Genomic DNA, 25190 nt, shown 5'->3' on the forward strand with positions numbered 1-25190 from the left:
CTGCGGGACGGCCCTGGCGAGCCCGAGCCCGAGCCGGACGCGGGGCCGCCGGGGGGGCCGCCGCCGCCCCCCGGTGCCGCCGCTCCTCGCCGCCCGTCCCTGGCGGCGGCGGCGCTGGGGGAGCTGGAGGCGCTGAACCTGAGCGGGCGGGGGCTGGAGGAGCTGCCCGAGGAGGTAGGCGCCGCCCTGAGCGGGCTGCGGGTGCTCAGCCTGCGGCGCAACCGGCTGGGCCGCCTGCCCGCCGCCGCCCTGCGCCACCTGGGCCGCCTGGCCGAGCTCGACCTCAGCCACAACCGGCTGCGGGGCCTGGGGGACGGCGGGGCGCTGGCGGGGCTGCGGGGCCTGCGCAAGCTCAGCCTCAGCCACAACGAACTGGGCGCCGAGGGCCCGGGGCTGCCCCCCCGCCTCGCCGAGCTGGGCTGCCTCGAGGAGCTCGACCTCAGCTTCAACCGCCTGCGCCGCCTGCCCGAGGGCCTGGGCCGTCTGCGGCACCTCCGCACCCTCGACGTCGACCATAACCTGCTGCCCTCCTTCCCTGCCCCGCTGCTGGAGCTGGCCGCTCTGGAGGAGCTCGACTGTTCCGGCAACCGCCACCTCGGGGCCCTGCCCGAGGGCATCGCTGCCCTCCGCCGCCTCAAGATCCTCTGGCTCAGCGGCACCGGGCTGGCATCCCTGCCAGAGGGCCTCTGCCAGCTGAGTGCCCTCGAGAGCCTCATGCTGGATGGCAACCGGCTGCAGGCGCTGCCCGCTGGCTTTGGCAGACTACAGCGGCTCAAGATGCTGAACCTCTCCTCCAACCTGCTGGGGGAGTTCCCCTCTGCCATCTTGGCGCTGCCCAGTCTAGAGGAGCTCTACCTGAGTCGCAACCAGCTCACCGTGCTGCCCCCTCACCTCTGTCAGCTCCACCAGCTCCGCACTCTCTGGCTGGACAACAACCGCATCCGCTACCTGCCTGACTCCATCGTGCTCCTCCACAGCCTGGAGGAGCTGGTCCTGCAAGGCAACCAGATCGCCATCCTGCCTGAGGGCTTTGGGCAGCTTTCCCGTGTCACCCTGTGGAAGATCAAAGACAACCCCCTCATCCAGCCCCCCTATGAGGTGTGCATGAAAGGCATCCCCTACATCGCAGCTTACCAGCAGGAGCTGGCCCACTCCCAGCCTGCCCTCAAACCCCGCCTCAAGCTGGTCCTCATGGGCCTAAAGGATGCAGGAAAGACCCTGCTGAGACGGTGCCTCATGGAGGAAAATGGGCAGAGAGAGGACATGGGAAGCCTGGAGGCAGGGAGCACCCAGCACAGAGGGTTTCCTGGGCAGCAGCAGGACATTGGGAGGGTGACAGTTGGGTGTTGCCCCTTTCCAGAGCCTCAAGACGGTTCCTCAACTCGGGTACCTGTCGTGCAGCAGGTGGAACGTCTCCCTGTTGAGCGGCAGGATATCCCTTCTCGTGTGCCCTCTCACCGAGCAAAAGGGGAGACACCATCCCCTGCACTGTCACTGCCATCCAGTGCCCCCCAAGTACCACTGGGACTAGGACTATCAGGAGGCAGTAAGGGCATCGAGGTGATGGACTGGACAGCGGATGCAGAGAGGGGCCTGACATTTATTGTGTACGAGCTGGCAGGGGACCCGAGCTATGATGTGATCCAGTCTTTCTTCCTCTCTCCTGGAGCCTTGTACGTGCTGGTGGTGAATTTGAGTGCCTACGTCCCTCAGCACTTCTACCCCTCTGTGGGCTATTTCTTACACTGGCTCAGTTCCAAGGTGCCCCATGCTGTGGTGTGCATGGTGGGAACCCATGCCGACCTCTGTGCGGAGCGGGAGTTGGAAGAGAAGTGCCTGGACATCCATCACCAGATCGCTCAGCAGGAGAAGAGGGATGCTGAGGGACTCCAGAGCTTAGTCCAGCAGGTGGATGAGGCTCTGGGACAGGACTTTGACCTGCGCTGCTCCAGCCCACACGCTGCCTTTTACGGAGTCTCAGACAAGAACTTGCGGCGAAAGAAGGCCCAGTTTCAGTATCTTCTCAACCACCGCCCACAGATCCTCTCTCCAGTGCTGCCTTTCAGCTGCCAGGACCGTTGCCAGGTGCGTCGCCTGCGGGACAAGCTCCTCTCGGTGGCTGAGCACCGGGATATCTTCCCAAACCTGCACCGGGTGTTGCCCAAGTCCTGGCAAGTGCTGGAGGAACTGCACTTCCAGCCACAAGCTCAGCAGTTGTGGCTTAGCTGGTGGGACTCTGCCCGACTGGGCTTGCAGGCAGGCCTGACGGAGGATCGGCTCCAGAGTGCCCTGTCCTACCTGCACGAGAGTGGAAAGCTGCTCTACTTTGAGGAGCATCTCACCTTGCGGGAGTATGTGTTCCACAACCTGCCACGGCTCATTGACATCCTCAATGTCTTTTGCCAGCGGGATGCCACCGTGCTGCTACAGAAACTGCTCAGTGACACCCAGATTGACGAACTGAGGATCACTCAGCTCCATCATTACGTGGAGGGCTTCTTGCTGCATGGCCTCCTTCCTGCCCATGTTATCCGTCTCCTTCTTAAGCCCCACATCCAGAGCCGGGAGGATCTGCAGCTCATTCTGGAGCTGCTGGAGAAGATGGGGCTATGTTACTGTGTCAACAAACCCAAATGCAAGCCCTTAAATGGGGCAGCTGCTTGGTACAAGTTTCCCTGTTACGTGAAAAACGAGGTGCCCCATGCAGAGGCGTGGATCAATGGCACCAATCTGAGCGGACAGTCCTTCGTGGTGGAGCAGCTGCAGATTGAATATAGCTTTCCATTCATTTTCCCACCCGGCTTGTTTGCACGCTACAGTGTCCAGATTAACAGCCACGTGGTTCAGCGGTCGGATGGCAAATACCAGATTTATGCCTACCGGGGAAAGGTGCCTGTGGTGGTGAGCTACCGGCCTGCCAGGGGAGCTCTGCAGCCAGACACTCTGTCTATCGCTAGTCATGCGTCCCTACCAAATATCTGGACAGCTTGGCAAGCTATTACGCCTTTAGTGGAAGAACTGAATGTCCTGCTCCAGGAATGGCCGGGCCTGTACTACACTGTGCATGTCCTCTGTTCAAAGTGCCTTAAAAGAGGGTCACCCAACCCACACACTTTTCCAGGTAAGGCACAGCCCAGCTTGCCTTTCATCTCTTCTGGAGCTTTGCCCCTTCTAAAAAGGTGTCTTATGAGGTCAGCCCTAGCTCTATTTCTTTTTTTCTTTTTTTTTGTTTTTTCTTTTTTCTTTTCTTCTCTGCTCTAGCTCCTTTCCCTGGTGGTTTGAGTCATGAGAGAAAATATTAGGGTAGCTCCAAGGAGACAGGCTTAAAATAACCCTATTCTGAGAGGAGGGGGGTGTTACATCCCCCTTTGTCTGTGCCTTTTCTCTCTGCTTTTTGGGTTTTGGCCCTGAGGGTTGGCAGTGCTGTTGTTGAAAAGGCTCTAACCTGTCCTCCTTGTTTTGATTCCTTTGAGTGGGGACTGTGGTGTTGGGGGATCTTTTTCCCCCTAGTTCCTTTCACCCTGCAGCTCCCACTTCCTTGGAGCTATTTGTAAACACACATAGAGATGTCTAAAACATTGCAGGTGTCCCCCATCCCCCACTTCAACCCTCCACCCCCAAAACCTGGCCTGTGCTGCAGCCTCTCTGAATGCAGGAGAGCTCCTCCTGGTAGACAATGGGTGCGTTGGTCTCCATAGCCCTGTGTAAAAAGAGCTTTCTCTGAGCCCTGTCTCTAGCGGGAAGCATTCCTCCCTGAAGAGAGAAGGGTACTCCATCTTCTTTGTTTAAGTGTCTCACCTAGAAGTGATTCCCAGACTGTGCCTTTTGGAGCTGTTCTCACGAGGATTTTATTTTCCTTCCTCTCTCTCCCTTCATCAAACGAAAAAAGCATAACCTCTCTCCTCTGGAACATGACTGGTCGTGGTGCTTTATAAAGCTGTCACCTCTGAAGTTGTGATTTTTATTGGTGATGTTTTCCAGCAGCATCTGTTTTACTTTGTTTGTGCAGGTACTGCCTCCTAAGTAGTGTCCTCTCAGTTCTGCTTGGGTTTGCTCTGCGGCTTGCAGGGTGCCATGGGAAGGATGCTTTGATGTGTAAATCTGCATGAAATCAAAACACACTCTGGACTGTGAGCAATGCTCCAGAAATCTGCATTTTAACAACCATGTTGGAGGTGTGTTGTAACATTATTAAGAGGTAGCCTGAAATTCTGCAGGGAACTGTAGCATGATTTGAGTTAAAGCAAGCAATGGTGCTGAATTTGTTCATAAGTAGATGTGATCAATAAGGTGTGGGTTTTTTGGGATTGTTTTGGGGTTTGGATTTTTGGGTTTTGTTTTGTTAGGTTTTTTTTCCTCTGGACATTTAGAATAAGGAGATGCTGTTTGCTCCTCAGCCTGAGTCCTGGCTCCATCAACTGTATCTCCCTCTTAACTGCTCACTTACATAAGAGCCATTGGACTGGGGGGGTGAACCCATGCTGTGAGACATGCTGAGTGATATCTTGCTGCTGTCATGGTGCTTAGGGCAATGTGATCTGCTTTCCAAAAAAAAAAAAACCTGGAAACAAAAAAAAACCAAACGTGCCACAGAACCCCTGAAAAAAACCCCAACAACCAAACCAAACAAAAAAACCCAACAACCCTCCCCAAAACCCCACCAAAATTAGTCAAGACAGCAAACATGTACATGCAGTGTGATGGTGTCATGGGCAGCTGTTGAAGATTTGGCTTGAGAATTCCAGTCTGCAGTCACGTATCTCCTTTATTTCTTCTTAACTGGTGAATGCTTTGTGGCTGTCCCTTTTTTCCCTGTGAGTAGATGATGCTTTAAAAGTGAAATGTGAAGGGGAGCCAGACTGCCTGCAGGCAGTTGGTGCTGTTGCTGACCCCAGTGATAGTCAGAGCAGGTTCAGAAGCATGAGAGAGGTATTGAAGGGTCTTTTCCTTTGGATTTGGCTGTGCCATCTGTGTTTCCTTAGAGGTGGGAAAGGATTGCTCTCTCCTGGGAGCCAGGCCACGTGTGCTGGGAAGGGAAGGCACAGGTGAGCAGGGTGCTGAGCATGGGAGGAGCTGGGGCTTGTGTGCCAGGTCTGTGAATGGCACCTGGATGATGCTGCCTGTGGAAAGGGGGCTGCAGCATTTTTGAGGAGCTCCAGCAGGGCAGTCAGGCCTTGCTATCAGGGGCACAGGATAGCATCCCAGGTGTGACCCTGCCTTGGGGCAGGGAATGACTCTCTTAAACATGGATACTGCGTGACACTAGCTGGGAGAACAGCAGACAAACATGTTTAAAAGGCAAGGCTGATCTGTGGAAATGCTGAAGAGTGATTAAAGGCTGCAATTTATTGAGAAAGGTCCTTGTTGTCTTGGATGATGCTTAGATCTAGCCCACCTGTGATATGGACTATATGAAAAATGTGAGCTGTGATTTGGCTTGGGAGGTCTGTATGTCTGCATTTAATCTAAAATATTCTTTGCTGTGTGTCTGCTCTATGAGTAAAAGACTGTTTAGGAGCCCCTAAATGGCATTCATGAAGCTGAAGACTTTTTTTTCCTCTTGATTTTGTTGATTGGGAGGTGTGCATGTTTAAAGTCATGCTGCCAAGCTTGCTGTCATGCAAGTGAATCATGGTTGGTGTCATTTTTGACAAGGTGTAGGAAAGAGATGGGTTTAATGTTACAAAAATATGTAGTGAGGGAGATGTCTGTGTTTCTTTCCAAGCTCTTTTAGTGGAAATTCCTGGCAATTACAATGCTCCTAATACTTAAATAAGTCTGTGGGCTTTTTAGGACTGCACTGAAGAAGTGCTTTGCAGCCAGTTGACCTTAATAAGGGAAATATTTCTGGGGAGACACTGCCAAATTTGTGCTCAAAAATGGAAGTGCAGTCTGGCTCTGAGTGATTGTGCAATCTGTGTCGTCATTCATGAAACTGATGGTGCATTCTTTGGTCATGCAAAATTTTTGTTGGAATCCCCTTCAAAAAGGTAGTTCACAAGTTGAGGATTAATCTTTGCTTTTCCTCTCCTTCCCTTTCCTCTCTGTCCTGCACACTATAGCTTCCAGTATTAATAATACACATGGAAATACTCTAGGAACAAGCTACTGTGCATAGAAATGGTTAATAAAAACTGAGATTCTGGATTCAGTTTTCTGAGGGCTTATTGCAAACAGTGAATGAAAGTGATACAAAAATGCCTTGTTAGGGTCCTTTTAAGGAAGTTTTCGTGTTTGAAACAGTTTTGTAGCTGGGTGAAATAGTAACTGAATTGACATCTGAGCTGCAATCTCAGTGTGCTTTGAGGCTGCAGTCATCCACTCGGCTGATAACAACTCGGTGTGTTGAATATTTTTTTTCTTTACATATGCACTATATATAAGTAAAAGTGTCCCTACCAGCCTAAGAAAGTCATATCCTTGCTTGGAGTGACCAACAGGAATGGTTCACCTCTCCAAGATGACAGGACCTCAGTTGGGTCATCACAGGCATTGTGAAATGCTCTCATTTGTATGTGATGTTCTTTTACCCCCTGGATGGAAGAGCTTTTAGGTTATTCATGTCCCATAAGCTATTAAGTGACTTGGGATTGGGGGATGGAGATAGTTTGCCATCTGTCTGATAGTAGACACGTGTGCTTTGTTTGGACAAATGTGACTGGATTTTCCAAGCTTGCATTCGTGTGCACCTGCTAACTGCCCTGCTGCTGTTTCCCCTTGCCCTGTGCTAGGCCAGGTCTGGGTCACCATGTGTGCTTCCAGACTGTCTTTTGTACAAGGTATCCTGACGTTCTATGTCTGATTCTTCTGGTGTTTGGACAGGGAGGGATTATGTTTGACCAGTGGTTTTCCTTTATTCCTGCCTGTGAAGTGGCTGTATGAGTTTAGACATAAGAAAGTCAGGGTCTGTGTTAGTCGTAGAAGATGGGCAGAATGCTGTCACAAGTAAGATAAGTGGATGTGGGTTTTCACAGAATAAAAATATGACAACAAATGGAAAGCCATGGGCAAAGATACTGTGTGAGCCTAGCAGCCCGTGTCCAGAAGGATGCTCCAGAGCTATTGGGGAGCTTTGAAAGATTCTGGAAGACTAGCAAGAGGTCTCCTGTGGAGAGAAAAGTGCACATTGGCCACCTGCCTTACTATCCCCTTCTTGAGGTATCAGAGCAGGGAGGAGATCACAAGCCTCTACTCTGCCTGTCTCCCACATCAAGGGTGAACAGAAGCAAGGATTATACTGCCAGTCACCTTAAGGGGTACAGACAGAGGTATCATAGTGTAGTTCCCCTGTGAGTGTCTCTGTCATGGCTAGAGCAGGGCTAAATAGGCCACCTTATGCTCATGATTCGAAGTGAACCATGCTCACCAGCCCCACATTGGAGTCAAAAGCTATCATAACCTCTTTTGGTGGCTGGGATAGAGTCAGGAGATAGGAAGGTGGAAGATCCTATGGTGTGTCATGCTGTCGAGTCACCCAATGCAAGGTGAGGCGAGAGCGGGTGGGACTGGTTTTGTCAGAAGGGCTCAGAGGTTGCTCCAAAATCTGAGTTGCTGCTCAGTGAAAGGCTCATGTCAGGTATCTAATTCCACTTTGTAGTCATGCTTTAAGTAGCTGGGGTTCTTTTCACAGACAATTGCAGTAGAACAACACCTGCTTGTTACAGAGCCTGATGCTAGCATCAGGCAGCCTTCTATTTTCCCCATTTGCAGGTGGAGTCTTTTTTTGCTTGACTTTCAAAGTAGATCTTATGTCTGTTTTGGGGCTGTTGTCACACTATCCTGCAGGCTGTGGCTTCAGCAGAGTACTGGGGCATAACTGGAGACAATGGGACAAGACTTCAGCACCATGTGAGCTGTGGCCGTGGATGATCTGGCAGGATGAAGCTGAACAGGGCCCTGTGGTTCAGTAGAAGAGCATAGATTAGTTGCTGGACTTGGGGAAGCTATTGTCATTCTGTGGCTCTAGCATGGATAATTTAGTTTACTGACTAGAGCTGGTTTCTGTGCTGTTGAAGTGACAACCTTGACTGGTGTGATTTGCTATAGGTAACAGTGTAGAAACACAGTAGTAGCCTATTTGCTACGAGGGATTTTTAGAGATTTGCTTCACATTAACCTGTGTTGCAAGGTGAGCATTTCAGGTCCTCTTGTTTAGTGGCTGTGGCATCCTCTAATTTAAACAACCTGTTGAAAGGGACAATGAATGTTTCTGTGGTCTTGGAGGAGGCTGAGAAATTGCCAGAGGAAGAGTATGGTATGCAGCATGGATGGCTGCCGTGGGACTGTCCCTGGTGGGGCACAGATGTGGGAACCAGTCTTTGGAGAGAACTGAAGTAGTCAGTGCAGACTTGGGCTTGTGCCTGACCGTCTAGCTTGGGAGGACACAGGAATGGGAGGGAATGTGGATGCTTGAGGAAAGGCTGCGGCTTTTGAATTGCCTTCTTAAAGCTGTCCTGCAGTGTCTGGTTATCTTGTATTGTGTGTGTTTGGGGGCTTTTATTTTAAAGCTCTTAATATAGAACTTGTTAAAATTACTTGAAATTAGAATGGCAACTTGCACACTTAACACTGCTTGAAGAAATCCTCTTCCTTGCTCAAAGGAATCCTCTTCCTTACGCAAAAAGTTTCTATGCGTTAGTGAGAAAAGAAAGCTTTTGTGGTATGTCAGCTCCGGTACAGGGAAGCTCTTCTGGTTTGTCCCTTAACAACTTGTCTTGCCCTGACCTGTTCCCCGTGGGAGTCATCTCTGGGCTTTGAGCCTCTGGACTTTGAGCTGTCATCACCGAACCAGGGAGATGCTAGATTTGGTTGAGTGGATCCTTTTGGTTTGGTTAGTGAAGCAAAGCAGAGTTCTTGGCCTTCAGCGCATTACTTTTTTTTTGGTTTGTGTTTTTGGTTTGTGTTTTTTATTACAGTTGCTGAAATTTGTCTTTGCAGGAAATGACCTATAAAAGAGTTGCTGCGTACCAAATGATTCTTTGTTTCATTGCGTGAGATCTGTTTAAAAGCTACTGACTGTGAGGGTGAGATAAGATGTTGATGTAGGTTTTCTGCTCTCTGGAGTCAGTTGATTACATGAGGACTGATTTGTGTGCTGCTTCAGCATGCTGTGGACACCGGTGTCATGAAACATGATATCCATTGTCTTGTGTGCTCACACATCTGGTGATATGATGCCTGCTTCTACAACCACTGAAGTGGGAGAAGTTTTCCTGTGTAAGTTTAGTTTAGATTTAGCATGTGAACAATCCACATGCATGTATTACAGGGGCCTACTGCTTATGCATCTCAGGAGCGGATGGTGGAAAATCACCAACTGTGCTGAATTATTGTTGTCTTTTGGGGTCGTGAACATGTTACTTGACATTGGGATAGAGCAGTGAAAAAACAGTGTCAGTTTAAAAACAAAATAAGAGTGCATCTAGTAGGTAATTCTCCTGTAAGCTGTGGTGTGCATTGCTTTTGCAGTATTAGCAGGCAACTGTGGTAGCCTAGCATGCTCTCCAGTTAGTAATTTGCTACTAATAGTGCAGGTTGTTTGGCTCTTGAAAGCAATTTGCCAGGGAAGAAGGAGAAAAATTTATTTAGTGGAAAGTCCTGTGTGGGGTTTGAATTCTTGGAAGTCATCAGTGTACAATTTTTTTTATACCTTCCCTCCCATCCCCCCCCATCATGAATACAGAAAGAATAACCTCTAGATATGTAGATATGTAAAGAAAATTGTGGTCTGGGGGTTGAATACAAGGTAATCAGTTATATCCTTTTATCTCCCTCTCCTTATTTGTGGTATTTGTGCTTGTCACACAGATGTGGACAACTGTGAGAGTAACCAAGCTGGCTGGTGCCAAATAAGATCGCCCCTTCTCAGGTGCTTTGGAGCTTGTGGGATGCCTGTTTTAAGGGAGCTCCTTGTAGGGACAAGGAGTGGGAAGGGAGTGTCTAAGATTTCTGTGTGAATTATAACCACCAAATTCCTCTGCTGCAAACAAAATGTATCAGGGCTTTTGACTAGCTAAGAACTTATCTGTGTCTGAGTAAGTAATGCAGTTGGGTTATAGGAATCTCAGCGTGCCTCCATGGTCTCTTATATGGTGGTCTTGCCTACATCAGGAGAGCTGATGGGATTCTGGTGACCACAGTGTGAGGGAGCTGTTTTATACAGAGGATGAGGAGGCCGTGATGTTTTTAGAAGCTCTTGCGTGGATGAAGTTTACAGTCTTGGATGGCAAGGTCGCCTGTGTGAATGTGGCCTTTGTTCCAGCTAGACCAGCTGGGAGAGTTTTGTCCTCTAGCAGTTTATTTCTGGGCAACCAGATGGAAGAACTGAGATTGGGGGGTGCAAGACCTGTGAAAAAAAATGGCTGGTTAGCTTTGGGAGAAATTTAATTTGGGATGTTCAGATGGAACATATTTGAGGGATTACGGTTCTGCCTCAGGAGGCTGCTGGAGGCTGAAGACATATTGTACTTGTGGTATTTTCCTGGCTAAGGCTTGGTGCTAACACTGATCGGGTTGCCAACATGGTCAATAGTAGTGTGGTTTCAGACTTAACGCAGGTTCTGTGGTTAGGGGTGACTTGTCTGTGGCCAGTGGATGGAGGCTGTGCTCAGACTGAGCTGTGATTGCTGAAGTGCTTGCCTGCTGGAGTTGGTTGTGGTTTAAAGCAAGACCTTAATTTCAGATGTGTTTTTTTGTTTTCACAGTGGTCATTTTCAAAAGCTCTGAGCTTTACGCAAAGGTGTACTGAGTACACTCCTTACTGGTTTTAGCTGTGGATTGGTGGGGGACGGGTGTGAAAATGACCTAGGACCTACAGACTTTACAAAGTAGCATTAATTTTGAATTGGCAGTTGAACATGGCAAGCTCTGCATGAACCAAACAACAGCTTTGAGATGAGCAAGGTGCTTCCGTTGGGAAGTTCATTAAACTGAGTGCTTTGTGAAGATCAGACTGAACTGAACGAGGTCAAGTAACCTTCAGCACAAAATAAAGTTCCATCTCAAATCCTGTTCAGACCTGCCTTGTATTGCCACGTGCTGACTCAGATTTGGTGCTCGAACACTCCAGGAAGCAGCTGTATTGTTGTTGATCTAGGATACATTGAATTGTGCTGGTAAGATGATGGGAGACTTCTGCTGGGCTTTTAGTGGTGGGATTTCTTGCATTTCTGCAAGACTCTATGCAAGCAATACTAGGGTATCTCTTATACCCAGTTTTAGGGTGATGTTTGCCAAGAGTCCAGTTTAGAGAAACGTTTTTATTTGTGTTATCTGAGGGAACCTAGACTGTTCTGAGAAAACTCCTTCCTCCTTCATTCATGGTACCCATCACTTTCTGTAGAGTTTTTAGTCTCTTCCTGTTACAATGTGACAGGAACAAAACAAAGGTACAACAGTGGTAGGACAGGGATTTATGGGCCTCGTGCCCACAAATGACTGGTGATAAAATGAATATTGTAGGTTTTTGTCCTAACAGAATACAAGATTATAGCACACTTCAATTAAGAGTTGTTTCTTGAATTATCTGTGCATAGTAACTTTCCAGTCTGTGTGCTGAATTCCTCTTGGAGCATGTTCTTTGCATTTTTAGCAGGTGTTTTTCTCTCCAGCAATGGTATCTAATAGGGGACAGATCCTGCCCTTGCAGTAGGGTACGATTGTCGATGAACTTTCTAAAAAATTAAATGGCCATGGTTTCCAGAGCATCAAAATCTGCAGAGTTTGAGACAGCGGTGCTTGACCTAGTTTGCATCCAATGTGTCTAGTGATTTCTGCCCCATGAAACCACACAGTGGAAAAATATTGAAGATGTACAGTGATTTGGCCTTGCTTAACTTTGAGAGACATGTACAGTGTGTTTAGTTCTTCTGCATCAATGCAAGGTTGGGAGCAGAGAACTGCTAGAAGGGTTGATTTGTCCCAAACTTATCCCGAAACAAGTGTTCTCATATTCAGGAAGACCCAATCCCCTCCCCCCACCCCAGCTACATGGGCAACATACAGAGGATGAGCTTCTTGCAGCAGAAGAAAAAGGCATCTTTGTCATGCTGTTTCTGAAAGTTTATGATGGACACAGCAGAACTGCAAAATTGTCCTGCAGCACAGACCACGAGTGTACCTGGTGCAGCGGAACCCTGCTGCTTCTCTAGCTGTAGTTGTGGAACTCTGTTGCTGGCTATTTAGTACCTTCTCCACTCCCTGTGGCCTCTTTCTTAAACACAGCAGTCAGGTATGCATGGCAAGCAGTTTTTCTCTGAACAGATAGTGTTAGAACTTAGCAATTTGCAGAGCTGAAATGTGTGCAGGCTGTACAGTGGAGGACAGAGAGACAGGGACCTCTGTCTGAGACTGGCTGCCTGACATCAGTCTTTTACTCTAAATATTCCTGTTGCCCATGTCTGAACAGTTGGATTTTCATCTCTCATTCAAATTCTCAGATAAATTGAGATCAGTAAAGAATGAAGTACAAAGAGATGGAGTGATGGCTGGTGATAAAGACCCATTCTGATAATCAGTCCTCTCATATTGACCCTCCTGACACTTGAGTTTTTATCTTTCCACCCTCTTTCTGTATTTATATTGTGTGTAACTCACCAGTCTGTACACATGTTCTCTTTTACTACATTTTGGGATAAATAGCATGATTGTCTGTCAAATTGCTGATCTTTGCACTTTTCAGGGTTACATCCTCAATGTTTAATAATCTGCAGCTGTATTTATTGTGATGTGTGATAGGGAATAGTTCAAATTGTTTATGTAGAACTCTTTATTTTCTCCCCAAAAGAGCTGAACAGCTGGGACCTTGTCTCTATGGGACCAAAGGGGGACTTGAGGCAGCTACATAACTTACTTGTCCCCTTATTTTGGTAATTCTTCATCTGTGAAGCTGTGAGTGGCTCACAGGAGCGATTACCTTCCTTAGCAGGGTGATTTAATCATGAGGAGATGCACAGGAGCTGGAGCAGAAGTGGCAGTAGGGTGGCAGCTGGGCTGCTCTGCACACCTTTGAGTGTACGGAAGGCGTCTTGCAAATTGCAGACGCAGCCGGGAGTAGCCAAAGGGCATGGGAAATTGCAAATCCAGACAAACCGGTGTCTGACTGAGCAGGAGCTGTGTGGTGCCAAACTCTCACTCAATGATAAGGAGCTGTTTCTTGGTCTAAAATGGTTTTAAAGTGCGCTGTAGGTTGAGAGAACAGCTGCTGGCTTGGCCTCCGCTGCCTTAATGTGGGCTTTGAGCCAGCCAGCCTCTGTCCCACTGTTGAACTTCTTGAGTCGCTCCGTCTTGCACCACTGTATTGCTGAGCAGCCCAACTAGAAACAAGCAGTGAGAGCTGCAATAATCAGTTCTGGCTCAAAGTATTCCCTGGGTAGTCCTTTGGATGGGTTGGCTTTCTTGGGGAAGCCTCATCTGGACTGTATCTTCAGGAAGCCAGCATGCTGTGTTCAGAGAGAAACAAGCAGGTGGACCTCTCTGCATTTCCAGGACATTCCAGGCAGGGGAAGATGGACAAACTTATCCTTTATTATATGTCTGTGCTACTGCAGTGAGGGGAAGAGATGGAAGATTGTGCGTTTCCTCTCCTGGTGTGCATGATGCTTCTTACCCCCTTGCTGTGTGTGGCTGTATTTTTGCACTGGGTTTGCATGGCAAAGTTTTGGTAGCGGGAGTGGGGCCCTACAGGGTTTGCTCCTGTGAGAAGCTGCTGGAAGCTTCCCATCTCTCTGACAGATGCCTCCAAGATGGACCCAGCACTGGCCAAGGCCATGCCCATCAGCAGTTGTGGCAGTACCTGTGGGATAACATATGAAAAGGGGAAAAAAACCAAACCCCCTTGCAGCAGCAGTTGCAGGTGGATGCCTGAAAGAGGCTGTGATCCTGTGAGAAGCCTGTGCTGAAGCAGACCTCAGACAGGACCTATGGACCCATGGAGAGAGGAGCCAATGCTAGAGTAGGTTTGCTGGTAGGACTTAAGACCCTGTGGGGGACCCTTGCTGGAGCAGTCTGTGAAGAACTACAGTCTGTGGGAGGGGCCCCACACTGGAGCAGGGGAAAAGTCTGAGGAGTCCTTCCCTTAGGAGGAAGGAGCAGCAGAGACAATCTGTGATGAACTGACTGCAGACCCCATTCCTGACCCTCTGTGCCACTGGAGAGGGAGGAGGTAGAGAAAATCAGGAGGCAAAAAGGAGTGAAGTTGAGCAGAGGAAGAAGGACTGGATAGGACAGAGGTGTTTTAAGATTTGGGTTATTTCTCATTATCCTTCTCTGATTTGATGGGTAAAAAATTAAATTTTCCAAAGTCGAGTCTGTTTTGCCCATGACAGCAATTGGTGAGTGATCTCTCCCTGCTCTTATCTCAGCGAGCCTGTATTTTCTCTCCCCTGTCTCATTGAGGAAAGGAGTGGTAGAGTGGCTTTGGTGGGCACCTGGCATCCAGCCAGGGTTAACCCACCACAATTTTATAGGCAGAACTGCTGGATGGGGTTGAATGTGCTGAAGCAGAGGGTTCTTGGTGGCAGGTTTCCAAACCAGGGAGTCAGCAGCAAGCACCAGGCCTACTTACACTCGTTGCATAATCAGATGAGTTTTCAGCTCCCTGTGCATTTCTCTAAACCTTCCTTTTGAACAGCCTCTTTCTTTGTCCGAGAGATTTTCGTGCTCTTATTTCAGACAGTGATGCATGCACTAGATTTGGAAGATTCTTATATCCATATGACTCTGGTATATCAAAGTGGCTAAATTTAGAAAATCTAACAAAAAAGAGCTTCCCCTTCCTGTGATCTGACATAATGTTTCTTGGTCGCTGTTATTTTTACTACAGAACAGCTTAAATCTATTTTGGTTGGGCACTAAGTGATGGCTGCAGTGTGAAAGAAGAAATTTGTTTCTGTGAAGTCAGGCGGCTGTGCTGCAGCTTCAGGGCTCTGAGGGCAGCCTGCTCATGTTGAGCATGTGCCAGTGCTGTGTTGGGGCCCCCCTTTACAGCCCTGCTCAGCTCTCTTGAGCCCTGCCCACTCAGTAGAGGGTCTCTGGGGCTCAGAGCTTCAATGGCTCTGAACTTCTCCAACATCTTGTAGATGTAGTGAGTGGCAGTGGTGATGGATTTTAACACACACACATACCACTACTTCACTCATCCTCCAAATTCTGGGAGGACAGTATAGGAGAGATGTTTGGCTGGAACCAAAGGAGCAGATGCAATGAGAGGCTTACATGGGAACCAGTCAAGCCTCTGGTTTCACAGGTCTCTTTAATTCATGGACCTTTTACTGTACACTGTTAGGACCAGGACTGAGCCATCCCTGCCTGGAAAATGCACTGGTGGAATCATGCCCTGCTGAGCACCTTGAGCTCTTGGTGTCAGGAATATAATTCAAGATTTCCAACTTCCTTACTCATTTTGGGTTTGGGTTTTTATTTGTTTGGGTTGTTTGGGTGTTTTTTAAGCCATTTCCTTTGTTAAAACTTTCTCTGTGGAGGTTCAAGCTCATACTTGATTATAGCTGACTGCTCTGCTTCAACAGCCTTCTGACTTGTTTCTGAACATCCCACGCCTGCTTTCATATTGAGATGGAGTGAACGAAGACAACTGGGATTTTGGGAAGAGACACCTTTTTTTGCTGACCTCAATATCCCAGAAATCTGCTGAACAAGAATTTATTTCTTACTTTAGCATCATTTTAACTTCTGGTGGACAGTTGTGTAGAAATGTTCAGTGGGTGAAAATAGAGGCAACGTGAGCCTCACTCTGAAACTTTGGTCATCTCCAGGTGCTTTTATTCAGGTTCATGATGGTGCCAGAGGGTTATGTAGGTAATGAAACTCCAGTGTGCTTTGTCCTCACTAAAAGGTCCAATCAGATCTGTGTACCTGAACATGTACTTTCAGGAGTTTTGGGCGGGGAGTCTCGCTCATGCTGTCACCTGAAGGATCGTGCTGTGTTTCAGCATTGGCGAGATTTTCATGGCACCTTGAGTAAGCGAGAAGTTTGTCGTTTCTCAGAGGAGCATGTGTGTGCCCCAAGGGAGCCCTACAGGTTCTCAGGTGATCATTACTGGATTTTGGCAAGATCTTAACTGATGCTTGCATAGGCAAATAATTCAGCTCAGCAAGTGGCTGCTGTGGTCAGCTTGGAGCCTTGCTAGGGTGAGATGCTGAAATAAACAATCAAGAGTTGAGTCTTGTGTGCATCTTTTCCTAGCCAATGTATTTGTGCCTCAAAGGCTCAGCCAAAGTGAAGACTTCCTTGGATGAAAGAAAAGTTTGGGAACCTTCCCCTGGGATCAGAAAAAAAAATCACTTTTCTCTGTGTCTTTTGTAATGGAAAACTACCACAAAGCTTTTGAAGCTCTCTGTTATTTTTAACTTGTTCTTTGTCCTTCTTTGAAATAAATCACATCTTTCTTCTCTGACAAAAGAGTGTTTAGCATGTTATGTAGATACACACATGCACATTTTTGAGTGCCTGCAGTCAAGTTCAACACAATGTTAAGAAAATGTTGCCGGACATGGTAAGATTGTGTTCAGTTTAGTGATTCACACAGGGATCTGATTTAAAAAAAGAAAAAAAGTTTTAAAAAAATTAAAGAAACTCCCCCCAACCAGCCGTTGGGCTGAAGAGGGTGTGATGAGAGGAGATGCTTAATGGACCCTTTTGGGAAGTGCAGTAGGTTGGCTCTGAATCTGTGACTTGGATTTCTGGCCCAGCACTTTGCAGATGCTAAAACTGTGCTTCCCATTAAAAGCTGGCCACTGTGCAAGTGTGGCCAGGTGTCTTTGGCTAGGGGGAAGCTGAGCAGTGTGGCTGTTCACTCAATGCATGGCTGCACCTTCCCCCAGGCACCAGGGTGGCAGCATGGTCCTTGTAGTGAGGTTGGGCAGCTTGAGGGCAGTTCTTGACCAGCCTTTAGTTTATTGCCTGTATGGGATCCCAAGTTGTCATGTTTTATGGCAGGCCCATGCCCAGGCTCCAGGTCAGAGTTTATTACTTTTAGCTGTGCTTCCTGAAGCATTTAGTGTCTGTCTTTCCCTGAAACAGCACCTTTGGTTGAAAGCCGTGTTGCAAAACAGCCTCTGCTCTGCAGCTGCTGAATCATGTAAGTTTCATGCATGATTCTGCTTCCTGGCATGTACCAAGTGCACCCAGTCCCATCTGAATCTTGCAGGTGAGTGTTGGAACTGAGAACTGCCTACAGAATTATGATTCTGCTGGAGACAGCAGTTTTACCCCTTGCTCTGTGCTGCTTTATTCTCAGTTGCATAATGCAGCATGATGCAGATAATCTGCTCATCATCACAAAAGGATTTAAAATTCGTTTTTAATCGGAAGTCATTTTAATAAAGCTTTTCCCTGCTTGGAGGACTGTTTTTCTGGCTTGAGTGTTTAAGAACAAAATGCAGGAGACCGAGGGAGGTGGGAGGGAACCAGCTGAGGAAGGACGGAGACAGGCACCTCTGTCTGGCTCCCAGGTGGCTGCTGGTGAAGTCCAGAGCTGTGGGACACGTTTCCAGTAGCACCAAGCATGCAAAATCCTTACATGCACAGACAGAAGTAGCTCGTAGGTCTGTTCTCTTGGAATTTTCTCTCACAGAGCAAACCTCAGGTGGTGGTGGAGAGAAGGAAAGGGCAATCTAGTCCAATCTGGTTTGTACTCCCCCTTTTAACCATCTGTGTCCAAAACACTGGTAGTCCTGTAGGGCCTCCTGCATCTCAGAACAGACTGTGGTCCTGGACAAGGTGCAGCATTTACTTCTCTTGTGATGGTAATGACATACAGTTTGTGTGATTTACCTTATTTGTTTGGCTGTTGTTCTGCCATTTTATTGTGGAAAGTGCACTGTCTAAAACAGCATGTGAACTCTGAGTAGCTCTGAAATATATCCTCTTCTCCTCTGTATGCCAGCATTTTTCCCACTTTTCTGGTAGTATCCACCTCTTGAGCTGTTTCACCTCCCCTCGGAGCAAGCCTGATTGGGGGCCTGAACTCTGGCACTGAATGGTGTTTGAGAGCAAGAATCCTGCTGCTTCCTGGTTTTTTTTCAATCCCAGTAGTCCTCACTCTTGGGATATCTCCAGTGTATGCTTAAGATGTCCCCGAGTCTCCTTTTTGGTCAGTGTAAGTTGATGACTGGGAAGTTTTAAGGTGGTTTCTCCCCAAGACAGATCCCATCCAGAGGAGAGCCAGTAAGCTTGCAGTTGAGGTGAGTTGATGAAACATCTGAAGGAGGGGTGGGTCAGGGCTGTGTTACAATGACACTGGTGAGTAAGTGCCTCAGAGTTATCCACCTGGTGGAAATATGGAAGTAATACTGGTTTATAGCACAAATAGGGGACCAGGAGAGAGCTGAGCTTTGGGACAGAGTTCCCTATGAGGAAACTGGCAGCTCCTGGAAAGGTGCAGGGGGGTAGAAGAAATGGTGGAGGAGTTAAATGTTCTCCTGGCAGTACTGCTGCCTCCCTGGGAGGCTGATGAGTTCTTTCTGGGCCCCATAGCTCCTTCCTGTTTCAGTAACAAACATGACTACCATAGAAGCGATTTTTAAACAGCAAAGATGGATGCTGCAGTTGACTTTTGGGCACTGAGAACCCATACCAGATGGCATTTAGCAGGCAATGTACTCCGTAAGAGTTAAGTAGCAAAGCTATTGTTTCTGTTTTCACGTGACTTCTCACTGGGAGTCATTCCAGTGGTAGAATAAAAAGCCATAAGAATTGGTCTCAGCAGAGATAATAAAACAATCTGTAATATTAAGTTCATAAATAAGCAATTTTCCTTGGGAAAAAGGTATTTGTAAGAAAAAGCTAGCTATTGCATTGATTTACAGCTTTTAGTTGGCTGTCATCGGTTTGGATATTGGGGAATGAGAGTGTTCAGAAAAGACTGGTTAAATTATTGGAAATGCTAAGGAATCCAAAATCAACACAAAAAGAAAAGAAAAATCAAAATATTAGCTCTCATCCCCTCTGGAAAAGGGAACAAGTAAAAGCTGTTAATAGTAAAAGGATAGACCTATGTCCAGTAAAAGGATCCAGTAAAAGGATGTCCTATCATTGAGCAAGAGAAAGCCAGCAGGTCACTCAAATTTCAAAGACAGCAATTTTGGTAATAACAAAAGATACATTAAACCAAACAAATAGAGTAGATTCAAAACAAAAATCAGTTTTCCACCTCTGTTGGCATAGGGAGACTCAGGCTCTGAGCTCTGTGAAGTGCTGCTTGGGCACTTCCATGTGCACCAGCAATGCTTTAATTGTGGCATTATGCATGAGACCAAGAGGAGAATTTGCCACTGGTCTTGGTGCTCTGTTCCCTCTGATTTTAGCCATATAGCTTGATGCAAATCTACATCACACTCAGTCTCACAAGGAAGAAACACTTGACTAAGGATGTACTTAACAAACTAGAGTGTAAAGGAAAAAAAGATATGCATATAAGGAAGTTATAGCTGATGTCCTTGTAATTAAGGAAACTTCTCTGATCCTGCAGCTTCCTGGTCAGCTAAAGCCATACCTGTGGACAGCATGTAGTGTGGGGTTAGTTATTACTTTGTAGAAAGTGGATAGCTTTGAAGGAAAAGTGCTGTGGAGGCATTTTGTTCCAATTAAGCATGAGCCTAGAATAAATTTTGTTATGTTCATGCATAAACCAAATTCCCCAGTAAAATTACTTCAATACAAAGTTATGTTGATAGATTAGAACAGGGATGAGTTCAAGTTGGTTCAATAACCAGGTAAAACACTTGATTTGAGTATGAGCAGAACCTATGGTGTTAAGACTTTTCTCCTTAGACCAGTAGATGTTGAAGGGTAAAAAAACAATGTTCCTATGTTTAAGTGGACTGTGGTTGTCCTGATGAACAGTGAGTGTTTTAGGGTGACCAGAATAGCTTTTTACAGAGGGGTATTGCACATGCATCTCACCTTAAGTGATCTGGGAGAGAATACTTACCGCAACAGGTTTGAAAATACAGCTGCTTCCAGTTCAGTTTGCAAAACACACTGAAACCTTGGAATGGTCCTAAGGCAACAGCAACTCATGGAATCAAGTTACTTTTACCCAGAGAGGAGTTAATTTAATTTCAGAGAAAACTGTTGGGCAGCACACGTAAACACAAGTCTTGTATGTGTCTTTTGGTTTGTTCTCCTTTTGCTTGGCTGGCAAAAGGCAAGTAAATTAAAAAAAAAAAAAAGGAAGAAAGGATGCTGTGCTAGAGTGTAAAAGGTTACTACAAGGGAGAACTCCAGGTTTTTCACTTCCCAGCTGGACACCGGTCAACTTCTAGAAGAGGGGCTTCATAGCCAGAATCCTACCTTCGACCGTGGCATGCATCTTGTGAGGAAGGAGTAAGCCAACAGGGAAAAAAAATTGTCCCAAGTGCTCTCCCAGCCTTAGTCTGTCATCAGCGGGTGGATTTGTCTCTTTAGCAATGCTTGAAGACACTTTGCCAGTCTGGTCTGCTTGTGAACCCTTGCGTTGCAGCCATCTGCAGTCTCTGTCGGGTGCTTCCTTTTGCTTTTCCTCACGTGCACCATGTAGTACCTGCATTGAGGCTTTCTAGTTTTTGTGTTGGAGCAGGCAGGAAACAATCAGCCAGTTCAGGGTGCAGTATTAGTTGCTAGACTATTGTGAGGAAAAGTGTCTTGCAGACTTGGCTAATTCTCTAAAGTTAGCAGAAGGGCAGATGGAGTCTTGGCCCGGCCTCATCAGTTGCATAAGACTAGAAGTCAGTGGGACTGAGTCTTGTACGGCCTGCTCTGGGGGCTGGCTTTTCACATGGCCGCCTATTAATGTGTTGTGACCCAAACAGAGAGACAGAGGTAGCAGGATGGTGACCAGTCCTGGTACTCCCTGCAGACTTCAGTGAACCCTGCCTGTTAACTGTTTATCATAGTAATGGCTTTGGGAACTCTTTCAAACTGCTTTTTTTCCATTTAGTTGGACCTGAGGTGTGCTGATCATCTGGATAAAAGAAGGGTCAGCATCTCCTTTGTGATGGGGGAGTAATAGCTTTGAAATTACTTTGAAATGTTTGGAAAGATGGGCTGAGACTGATGGGAATTGTTGCTGTCTGGACTGTCTGCAGCCAGTGGTGTCTAGTGTTCAGGTGGATGCTCTGTGTGCAGTTGTCCCTTGCTGTTACTGGGTAAGGACAGGTTGGGGCTGGCTGCAGCTTTCTCTCCAGCTGGTGCCTTGCTTTGGCAGATTGGGAAAGTGCTTATGGCAGATAGGGCTGAAGGGGTGGAATTAAAAATAACCAAAAGGTAGATTCTGGGCCTGGTTACTCAGTGACAGGCCTGTTTCTATTCTGGGATGAGGATAATTCGCACTGAGCTCATTACACCATGACTCTCCCTTAAAATGCCTTGACAGTCAATTTCATTCCAGCTAATAAGGTCCTAAAATGTTAATGAAGCAAATCAATTTTTCATGGCTTTGTATTGCAGTTATCAGAAAGTACTGTGTTGCAGCCTACCAATTCAAGAAGCTTTTCAGATATTACAAGGACATTCAGCAATTTGAAGGATATTTTATTTTCTCAGTTTTTCCCCAGTGCCCCCTCTCATTTTTCTAAGACTTTATCTTGTGCTGGTTGCTTGTCCCCTTTGGTCACGTCCTTCCTCCATTGTCAGCTCTGGTCACTAATGGGAAGAGATGGCTTGTTCCCACCTTCCCTACTGCACAGGCAGAAGAAAGATGGAGTGCCCAACAGAATAGGTAGAGATGAAGCTGAACAAGGGAAGCTACTCAAGCTGAAATACTATTTGAAATATAATGAGTTTGATGAAACAGAGTGGAGAAATCACATCTTCTTCATCCCCTTCCCTCATCTTTTTGGAAGGAGCAGTGGTGTCAAAAGTCACAGCCTTCTCTCCTCATGGCAATTTGCTGAGATGTCAGTGTTACCTGGCATAAATGCTGTCTGCACTCAGTATCTCATGGACTGTGGAAGGAGGAGAGAGAAGTTGCATTCGTTGTGCAGCCACATTGATGGTAGATCACTTACCCAGACTGGTTTCCGAATAGGTTAGATGACAACCATCTTTTATTTCTCAGAACTGCTCATTTTGTACTGCCAGGAGACAGAAGGCTCAAACTTTCATGACTGCCCCTGGAGTTATTTTAACGAAACTGTTTTGATCATTTACTGCTCTCTGCATTTGTGTTTGTGAGTCTGCAGATGGGAAGTACTAAATTGTGTGGTTTGGGGAATGTAAGGAGTTTTTTTATTTGCTTTTAATTGATTTCCAGTTCTAACTATAACTTCTATGAGCCTGAGAAAAATATAATTAACTAATGTTCTGGGACAAACACAGAGTTTTCCAGGTTTTATACTTGGAAGCCTTGTACTGCCACACTGGTAAGGGATGGTCTCAAATAACTCATGAGGAGAAAATTAGTGTATGAGTTGTAATTTGGTATTTTGGGTAATCAACCTCCTGTAGCTGTTGAGTCGAACATCCACAACACTTTCCACTCAAGTTCTCCGCACAGAGGTATGCTCGGTCCAGTGCCAAGGACTTCCCCAGAGCTTTTGCAAGTGTTCAGGTGTGTCAATGTCCCCTTCTGCTGTGACAGTGATGGGTTAAGAGCTAGCTGACCCTATAATGACTTGTGGAAGAAGGAGGATATTTAACCCTCTTAAGCCTTTCGACCGTAGCTGGTGTTTGTGTGACTCTCCCCTTCCCTGAGTGGCAGAAAATAGACTTAATGATTGCCCGTTGCAGCATCTGTCTGCCTGTGTCTCCTGGACAGGCCTTGCAGAGCACGCTAGCCTTTAGCGAAGCCCTGGGCTTCCTGCCAGGGTGATTAGCCTGGCAGTTCCTTGGGTAGGAGGTAAAGTGTGGGGTGATCTCAGCTGCTGTGGGAAAAGCTGCCTGGCCTTGAGCTGAGCAGAGCCCAGCTTCTGCAGCACCTCTGGGGTTCCTGGCCTGGAGGACTGCAGCTCTGGGTTCTAAAGCTTGACCTGTCAGCTCCAAGCTGAAAAGCACTGCTGTCTGTTTCCAGAGGTTGTTTTGTGTTTCTTTCACCTCACATGACTTAATAGACTTGAGAAGACAATTTCCCATGCAGCCATCTGGGGGAAGTATGCCAGGTGAGCCATATATATGTCCACAGTCAGAGTTGTGAGGCCTAGAGATGAGGTGCTGGCTTGAGAGATGGCTGATGCTGGAACTGGAAAGTTGTCCAGTGCTTGGATCAGCCAGTAGCCCCAAGGCTGAGTCTGCCCCTCTAGCAGTTGTGATGCTCTAGATTGGAGCTGGGCAGCCACAGGAGACTGCTCTCTACTCAAGGAAGCTGTTGGTGTTTTCAGTCTTGAACCCTTCAAAGGAGAAATCGGTTCCTTTTGCATATTTTGGAAAGCTCTAACTCTTGCTCTCCGCACGCTATTCTCTGTGCTATCAGCTTCTGGTCTTGGGGACTCACCTCTTCAGGCTAGTTCTCTGCCTTGCAGATGGCTGCCTTTCCCACTCCACATTTCCAGAGCAAGCTTTCTTTTTGTTTTCAAGCCTTCCCTTTCTTTTTAAATGATATCAAATCCCAGGCTCATTGGTTCCTGAGTATGTGCTGTACCTGATGGGTGGTTCTGCTCACCAGCCTGCTGTTGTGATCAGTGCTTACCAACAGTTTTTCTTTTCTGTTGCCTTTTTTGCACAGCAGTCTCTCCCACTAAGGCTCTTTGACAGGCTGCGATTTTTGTTGTTGTTTTTGTTTGCTAGTTCTAAGCTCCTTTGACTGGGGACTGCAACATGAGGCTTTTGAAACTTTTGTTCATAATGTGCATTGCACTCTGTTCTGCTCCCTTTTGTGATGTCTCTGCTTTCAGCTTCTTTTTCGTTTTTTTGGTTGGTTGGTTGGTTGGTTGGTTGGTTTTTGGTTTTGTTTTTTTTTTTTTTGCTATATTTGTAGCCAGGAGAATAGCCTTCAGTGAGAAAAAAATTAAATCCTAACTTGGAGGTCTCTATCCAGCCCTCTGCCTCAAGCAGGCTGGGTAGATAAGGTCACTCAGGACTCCAGAAATAAATCAAGTGCAGTGTTCTATCTTTCTGGGGAATATTTTTGTGCGTGACATGCCGGCAGTGCTGCAAGGAGCATATTAAAAATTCATACCAGTACAGAGCAGTATTTTCTGTGCACAGTGCTTGAGAATAAGCTTGTGTGTCATGCACAGCAACATTTGTATAAAGCAAGTAATTAGTTTCATCTAAGCAGAGAGTTGCAAAGACAAGATTTAAATGGTGTGGAGTAGAAGCAGGCTTGTTGTGAGACACCATCTCCTTCCCTTTTCTTCTGCCAAGACTCCTGGAAGATTTCTTGTAGAGCTGGCTGCAAAGTCCTAGTGTGTGAGGGTGTTTCCTGCACTTAAAGCAGAAGGGGAAATCTGTGCACATGGCTATTCATCTCACCCTGCCTCTGTGACAGCTTTGATGTAATTGTGTAAGTGCTCCAGCTATTGAACCTTAACAAACAGCTGGGCACAGAAGCTGTAGCTTCTCCAACCCCAATTTCTTTGCAGCTGTATGGATGAAAGAGGATGGCACTGCATGCAATGCAGAGGGGTGTTCTGAGACCCAGAGCTCTCATGTGAGCCCTGTTGTCCAACTGCTGTTGGAAACCAAGCATGGGACACGTGCTTTGGGTATGCAGGCAGTGTTGAAGTGTTCTATTCTCTACTGTTCTGAAGGCATGGCTGGTGAGTGCTATGCTGAGAGATGTCACAAACAAAGATTAGTCAAAGGAGGCTTGACAGAGAAGCAGTTGAGGCTGAGATGTAAAGTCTGTCTCCAGTCAACCACAGTTGCAGTGGTTTGTGTTGGAAACCCTTCAGCATGGAGGAAGAGTGAGAAGGGATTTAGGGTAAGAGAACATATGAGCACTGAGGCTGCAAAAACCAGTGTGTCCTTGGTTGGAGCAGCTCTGGGATATATGGTGGAGTAAGTGGGTCAGTGCTGAAGCAGGACAAGGTGTAGGAGCAGCTTGGTTTTGGCTCTCATGCCCTCCATTCCTCATGTTGTGAAGCATGAGCAGTATCTCTTCAAGGTCCCTAGCAGACTGAAGAGAGAGAAGCAAGACCACAGAGCCAGGGCCAGGTCCTGCTCATCCACTGCTGACTGGTTGTCCCAATGGGGCCCAAATCCTGACAGCAGGAATGACAGCATGAAAATTATAAACATCATCAGGCTGATACTG

At 47.0% G+C, this 25190-nt stretch overlaps 1 protein-coding gene across 1 annotated transcript in view; it reads left to right on the forward strand.

Moving 5' to 3' along the window:
• Positions 1 to 25190, forward strand: part of MFHAS1 (multifunctional ROCO family signaling regulator 1) — a 40285-nt gene that overhangs the window by 5337 nt on the left and 9758 nt on the right. The window contains exon 2 of the mRNA XM_042050035.1: positions 3 to 3121. Within this exon, the coding sequence (XP_041905969.1) occupies positions 3 to 3121 (3119 nt within the window). The remainder of the gene's footprint in view (positions 1 to 2; positions 3122 to 25190) is intronic.

The sequence above is a fragment of the Corvus kubaryi genome, unplaced genomic scaffold (genome assembly GCF_017639235.1).
Source record: "Corvus kubaryi isolate FWS band 111438036 unplaced genomic scaffold, C.kubaryi_AGA036_p1.0 71, whole genome shotgun sequence".
Classification (NCBI taxonomy): Eukaryota; Metazoa; Chordata; class Aves; order Passeriformes; family Corvidae; genus Corvus; species Corvus kubaryi.